The sequence below is a fragment of the Lolium perenne genome, chromosome 3 (genome assembly GCF_019359855.2).
Source record: "Lolium perenne isolate Kyuss_39 chromosome 3, Kyuss_2.0, whole genome shotgun sequence".
In the NCBI taxonomy this organism is placed as follows: Eukaryota; Viridiplantae; Streptophyta; class Magnoliopsida; order Poales; family Poaceae; genus Lolium; species Lolium perenne.
In genome coordinates this window covers 303,091,554-303,098,791 of record NC_067246.2, presented here as the reverse complement: position 1 = coordinate 303,098,791, position 7,238 = coordinate 303,091,554, and the positions used below count along the sequence as shown (strand labels likewise).

General features: G+C 52.1%; 1 protein-coding gene across 1 annotated transcript; it reads left to right on the top strand.

The window, feature by feature from the left end:
* The first annotated feature begins 2,183 nt into the window (after positions 1-2,183).
* Positions 2,184-7,238, top strand: LOC127345272 (uncharacterized). Its single transcript, XM_051371716.2, has 3 exons — positions 2,184-2,824; positions 2,993-4,192; positions 7,007-7,238. Exons 1-3 carry the CDS (start codon positions 2,757-2,759, stop codon positions 7,017-7,019), a joined length of 1,281 nt encoding a protein of 426 aa, XP_051227676.1. The 5' UTR covers positions 2,184-2,756; the 3' UTR covers positions 7,020-7,238.

Genomic DNA, 7,238 nt, shown 5'->3' with positions numbered 1-7,238 from the left:
CACATAGGTCAACAAAAATATACGTGTCACGTAAGATTTGACAATAAATAGGTAGGGTATGGATCTACCCGCGGGTATGAGGCTATACCTGTGCCCTGCTCATGACTTAACGGGCAGGGTACGGGTACTATCCATGGGCATAAAAGTGTACCCATATCCTATCCATACGGATACGTTACCTGCGGGTACCCGTATCCGTGAGTAAAATTGCCATCCTTAGATATGTTCCTCCACAATCCAAAAAAAAAAGAACTTAAATCTCTACCGGCGACGGCCGTAAGCTGCAGGCCGAAATTGGTCACAAACATTATAGGCAGCTCTTGGGTCTCGGCTACATATGGGCCATAATTGCTTGGACTCGACTCATTATAGGCTCGCACCTGCACTGCACTTCAGTTCTTCACCTCCACCTCCAGCTCACCGATGCCGCCACACGCCCACACCGGAACATGGGGTGCCGCTAATTCGCCGGTGACCTGAGCTGAGCCCGTCCTCGGCGGCGGTGACAGGCTGCTTCGTCTCCCGATTTGAGGCCAGTCTTTCTCTTTCCTGCTATCTTTCAATTTCTTCTCTTCTCGCGTGAAACCCTAACTAGATTTTCTTCGCCCTCTGTAAATATTCTACCTACTACTCCGTAATGAAAATCGAAAGCCGGCAGAGTTGCTGGACCTTTCGAAAAATATTTCTTCTCCCTAAACCCTATTCCTGCATATTTTTTGGTCGCAGCAAGCAGCGGTCAGCGGGACATCAGCTGAGGGAAGATATAGGGTAAAGTCTGTTTTAAACCTTCAGTTTGTAGGGGTGGTTGGGATCAAACCCTTAACTTCCAATCCCTGAAATCAGCACCCTGAACTCACGGATCCCGGCCATTCCCTGCATGGCACTCGTTTCCGCCGGGATTTGTTGATGTGGCAACAACTAGGAGCCTGGGACTGCAGACTCTACAAATCTGGACAGGAAACCTGCAGTTAATTCCTCTCCATGGTCTTAGCAAGCAACGGCGAGCATTTGATCCAGCATACCACAGCACGGGCACACACGAGGATGTTCTGGCTGTACATATGTTGCCTCTGCAGCTCGAAGCCGACTTGCATTACGCGCTCATCTAGACCACGTACTTGCGACGGAAGATGATGAGAACGCCACGGTGCAAGACGAGTAACACTACACGTACGGACAACTTCTACGGGATTTGCTTACGGATTCAGGTCGTGGCACTGCATGCAAAGTGGGAAAGGGGAACGTGGTCCGATTTTTCAGGTAGGTACAAAATTTCAGCCAACCAATTCAGGCCACATTAGTCCGTAAAGTTTTTGTAGGCTAAGCAGTCCGTAAGTGTAGTGTTATTGGTGCAAGACTGCAGGCGTGCGCCGTCCCGGAACGTCCTCCAGTGGTGTCCGGCCAAGCGTGCCGTGGGTCTACTTGGAAGCGACTCGACGGCCCTTAACAGCTGACCGACAGCAGCATTTGCCATCAAGACCGTCGCTGACCAATACGCCTGCCGCCTCAACTCATGCGTGTGCGGCCTCAGCTCCTGCGTCGGCATTGATAGTCAGCTGTACTTAAGCCATGCCGCGCCCACATTTTCTCCCCCACTCCCACTGCCGCCACCACTAGTCCCCAAGACGCACGACCTCGCCCATGAGGACGGCGAGGACAATGATGAGGAGGACGGCAACGAGATGGAGGATGTGGCTCCACCCGCCGTGAAGCCGGGAGGCGGTTTTCTTAGATTTTTGGGAAGCGCTTTGCGCGATCGTCAAGCTCTTCATCATAGGTCGCCTTCCGTCCAAGTCGGGCGGTGCTGCCTACCGTCGTCTTCAATGTCTTCTACTTCGATCCGTCATCCCTATCGTCAACAACGTTGTCATCAACAACGTTACTCCTGCGACATCATCTGCTACACCCCACTGCCACCTCCACCAGATCGGTACGTGCAACATATCTCGATCTGTTTAGCGATGGATGTTTTACCGTGTGCTACTGCTACTCATGTTGATTAATGCATCTAGTATGTTCGAGTTTCACATATTAGTAGTTGTTGTCATCATGTTTTATATTCTGGAATTAATCATGGAAATTGTACCTAATTCCATCAGCCTCCACCATCGCTACCGCCGCACACGCCACCACAGGCAGCGTGGGATGGCCATGAGGTTCCACCGCCTTCTCTGTACGCGTCGCCAGCGACACCACCACAATTCGCGCAGCCGCCTCCACAATACACATCTTGTCCACAGGCCGATCCAAACGGACAAAAACGAAACATTTAGGTCGCCGATTTGGATCGACTCGCTGGAGATGCCGTTAGCTCCGTAATGGCGCTCGAGGAGGCCTCGGCCTTCGAGAAACAGGACGACATCGCAAGAATGTGAAGCTGCATAGGATCGTCGGCTCATGGCTAGTGTATCTCCTAAATTCAGAACATACTCTGGCCTGAACTCCAGTATTGAAGAAAACATAAGAAGAAATTTTAACTAGCACGAGCATCAAAGTGCTAAGAGCATGCAGAGAGTTAAGCACCGAAGATAAGACATCATCGGCATATTCTACGAGCGCGGCCGTATGTCCTGGCCTTTTATCAGGATATGACACACGCGCCATAGATAGCAGCGACATGAAATTAGACAACGAGTGCCAAAGTCAGCGATCCTACCGTTTGGGACCGACATAAATTCAACGTTAGACTGGGAATGGTAAGTTTAGGGTGGTGATTTTCGGGATTAGGAGTTCAAGGTTTAATCTAGGCATCCTCTATGAGTGTAAGGTTTATTTCAGACTTTACTCGAAGATATATGATGGATACTTCTGAGATTTCCGAGTGGTAAGGTCCGGTCTTTACATTTCATTTCGTGCACACACACACACACACATTTCATTTCACACTGCTTATTTTGATGAATGGTCAGATGGATATTTGCTCAATTAATTAGTATGTACTACATTGCATTGACTCTGGTTAGCATATGTTTGTCGGTTGCTGCTTTTACAGTGTCCGCACCGAGAAGAAGCAACGTCTGGATGGCGAGACACAGCCACTTTCCCCAACATCAATGGTGGCTGTAACCAAGGTTTTGGACGACGACAATCTTCTCAGGGAGATCATCGTCCGCGTGGTCTTCCCCACCACCCTGGTCCGCGCCGCGCTCGTCTGCAAGCGCTGGTTTGGGCACGCCTCCGACCCTGCCTTCCTCCGCCGGTTCCGCAAGCTCCACCCGCCCCGCCTCCTTGGCTACTACATCTCAGAGGGGCCGTCGGCGGGGCAGCTAGATGCTCCACGCTTTGTCCCGATGCTGCCTCAGCCCGCAGAGCTTGCCACTGTCATGCCCCGCCTGGCAGGTTATACATTTGGTGCACACGACATAATGCACTGCCGGAACGGCAGCGTACTCACCAAGCGCCATGAAAGAACAAGATTGACACATGGAGTACACCGCCCGCTATGCGCCGAGAAAGGCATGAAATTCGTCCCACCATGCCCGCGCGTCCAGGACCATAGTATCCGTAAGTTCAGTGCAATCCTCTCCAAAGAAGAAGCCAGCGGCTTGTCCTACTTTTGTGTGTTGGGGGATTCGACAGAGGAGGCAGGAAAGTCCACAGCACGTGTCTATATGCTGCAAGATGGTGTCTGGTGCCTGCGTACCACAGCCACTTGCCTCCACGATCTGTATTCTTTCCCAGAAGCTGTCCTCGTCGGCAACAAAATCTATATGCCATCCGCCAGTAGTGACGACATTATTGTCTTGGATATGACGGCCTCAAGTTTCTCCACAGTTCAGCTCCCACAAGGTGTGAGGTATGACTACTTCAAGACCATGCTGTCAGGGGCTGATGATGCTTCCGGTGTATATCTCATGCATGTTATGGACTTTCAACTTCGCATTTGGCTCCACAAGGGGGACAACTGGTTGCTGATCAATACCATTTGTTTGAATGAGATGCCTATTTTAGGGATGTCAGATCACACGCTTGAGGGTAAGGATATTGCTCATGCGGTGATAAGCCAGGTGGGAGACAATGGTCAGTTCGTATTCCTGAGGAGTGCTCAATGCATATTCTACTTGGATATTAAGTGCAGAATACTGCGTAAAGTGTACGAGAACAGAGTAAATCATCAATGGTTTGGTGATATCCATCCTTTTATGATGGTGTGGCCTCCCTCATTCCCTGCCCTTGAGGGCGATCCTGCAAGGTTTGCCTTTTGACCTATAGAGGATCTGTTATCTGTATAGTGCACTTGTTAAGTTTTTGCACCGTGCATCGTCCATCACAACTGTTGGTATAGCGGTGTAGTGGTGCTAGCTGCATGATTGATTCCTTCGGTTATTTTGACAATACTAGTTTAGTGGCATTTGACAAGTCCTCGCCGTAAGAGCATTTGAAATCACTTATGTATTGATTCCTTTGGGGGGCCTTTCAACAATATTAGTGAAGCAATATTGTTGAAAGGCCGGGGAACCTCGCCGCCGCAGTCGCTCCGGCCCTCATCCTCCTCTCCCCCGCCTCGCCGCCGCTGGAGGGGGCGCCGGCGAAGCCGCGCGCGCTTCAAGGATGGTGGCGGCGGCGCGTTTTTTGCTCCTCCCGAGGCTCTCGCGCGAAGGTCTGCAGGCGGCGAGGTGGCGGTGGTTCCGCGGGTCGAGCTGGCGGCGCTGGGGCTGTTGGGTGTGCGGCGCGGAGGGAGGTCGGCGGAGGCTGCTGGAGGTGGACGGGGCTCGTTGGGGCTGCGGCAGGGCGGCCCTGTTCGGGGCCCATCTGGGCCTGGAGGGCCGCGGACGGCGTGCGCAGGCTCGTGCCTGGGGCTTGGCGCTAGCTCCAGGGTGGCGTGGCTGCTGGTGGAGGTCCCTGTGGCGGCGCGTCTGGCCAGGGCAGGCGGCGCGGCGGTCTGCAGCGTCGAGCGGTGGACGTGCCGGGTGTGGCAGGAGGTGCTGCTGTCTGGCTGCGTGCGACTTGCAGCGAGGAAGCCGGGGCGGCGGCCCCGGATCGGTTGGCTGCCCTTGGGCGGCGGCATGCTAGTCGTGGCTTGAGGTGCTGCGGCTTCCACAGCATGCGGAGGAGGCGGAGTGTTGGTGGTCGACGGCGATGGTATGCGGGCAGGCCTATGGCTGCCCTGCCGGTGTAGGAGGCCTCGACGGGAGGGGGGCTTGCTCCGGGTGAAAGCTCAGCCCAACTTGGTCGGTGCCGGCGATGGCGACGCCCCAGGGCGCCGTTCCCCTTCTTGAAGGCATCGTCGTGGAGCTCCTACCTCTCCTAGCTTCAAGGCTTCGTGCTCACCGGGTGAAAACCCAAGCTCTTGCCTCGGCCGGAGCGGGCGACGGCGGCGATCTCGTCGCTTCCCTTCTTGGAGGCGTCGTCTTTGGAGCGCATGACCTTCGCTCGGCGAGGGTGGCCTGTTTGTTGGGCTGCGTTGCCTTGCCTTCTACGTTGGAGGATGCCGAGGCGGCGGCCTCGGGTAGGTGGCTGTGTGCTGGGGCGGCGGTCCCGGAAGGCGGTGCGGCAGCATCTCTATGGTGCGGGGATGTGGCTTGCCACAGCTTGGGTGGCGACCCTGGCCGTGTGGGCGGCAGGGCAGTCGGCTCGGTCGGATGCGTCCTGGTGGGGACGGTCGGATGTTATGTCGGGGCGGCGGCCCCGGATGAGTTGGTGTGATGCCCGTGGTCTGCGACCGTTTGCCCTGTGCAGCTTGGGTTACGGAGGACGAATCGTGCGGCGTTGCAGCTCGAGAGCGAGCGGTGGTACGTCGGGGCGGCGACCCCGAAAGGTGGTGGCCTTGGTGGACGTGCAGGGCGCGACGGAGCAGAGGTATGTCGGAGCGGCGGCTCCGAATGTTCGTCATCTTGACGGTGTTGAGGACATCGACTTTGTGTCGCGAGGGCGACAAGGTCGTTTTGGCGCAGTTCTCTGAGAGGTTCGTCTTCTTCAGCTATGTTGGAGTGTCCCGTGTCTGCTCCTCCCATAGTAGGCACGACGTCTTCGCTCCGGTTTGGTTGGATGGCAAGCTAGTCTTGGCGAGTGTGTCGACGTCCGCTTGTATCAGCAGTGTGTCCGAGTGGGTTTGTTCTTGTGGCGTGGCGAGTGTGGCCTTGGCCCCGTGGTGTCTTTGTATGGTTTTCGCATGGTTTTCTCCTAAAAACTATGCACTTTCTTCTTAATTAATGGATGAGGCAAAGCTTTTGCCTCCGTTTCAAAAAAAAAAAAAAAAAAAAAATTAGTGAAGCAACACTGAGAATGCTTGGTGTAAGATGATTTTAAATTACTTCTGTACTGGGGCAATATTAAAAATTGTTTACTTGCGGTAATAGACAAAATGCTTCCTCAACTTGTTCTTACCCTTATATGGTCTCATATTAGCAGTATGTAGTGGTGCTGAAAAATGACTTGTCTTGTGTTTTTAGCATGGACCTCTCGTTTTGTTGTCTCACAGTTTTCTGAACTATGAGCGCAAAGTGCAATCTTGTCATCATGTTTGCCACTGTATATGAGCTCAAAGAGGCCTAGTTTTGCCAACATGTTGGCTAGTGTGTTTTCTTGTCTTGCAATATTATCACAAACCTAGCAAGTTTGGAAGTTTGACTTCCTATTTAAATACAATCATGATGTAATTTAGTGCTTCCTATCTTTGAACACTGAACCTGAAGCTATGTATGAGACTGCAAATACCTTTTTAATGGTGCTTAGTGGATCATACTATAATTCTTTCTTGAACACAACTTGATTGTAGAATATCCAGTGTTGCTTGAGCTTATGTATGACTTGTGGTTCAGATGTATCAGTAATTTAAGTGTGTGGCATTTCTCCTTGTAAATATGTCCATCTAGGATTCAAAGTCATTTAATCTGTACTGTTGTAGCTTTTTTTTTTCGAACTCATTGTTCGGATTCTGAGCGAGCAGAACATTTGCCTATCGTTGTATCAAACACTTGCGTTTTTGTTATTACTCTATTTGGTATTTTGATGCTTGAAGTGGCAACAACATGTCCTGATCCTTCCTTTGTTCTCTCTGAAACAGAAATGCCATGTGAAGATGAAGGGTGCCATCCAGGAATATAATAGAGCCGCGTTTCCTTAGAAGCAGCTCTTACTGTGTTCACTATAACTTGCACTTGGATTAATTTAGGATGCTGTGTAACCGGATCATGTACTCCTATCAATCTATGCTAGATAGGGGTCCTATCCCTATGGTGCCATGACTGTTTATGACAGATCTTTATTTCCTGAAGGAGACCCAACTGCTTTTGCCA

Bases quoted from the DNA above. Each gene is read 5' to 3' on its own strand.
- LOC127345272 (XM_051371716.2), top strand. From the start codon at position 2,757: ATGAGTGTAAGGTTTATTTCAGACTTTACTCGAAGATATATGATGGAT. The intron at 2,825-2,992 runs GTAAGGTCCGGT...CTGCTTTTACAG, and splicing joins ACTTCTGAGATTTCCGAGTG to TGTCCGCACCGAGAAGAAGC.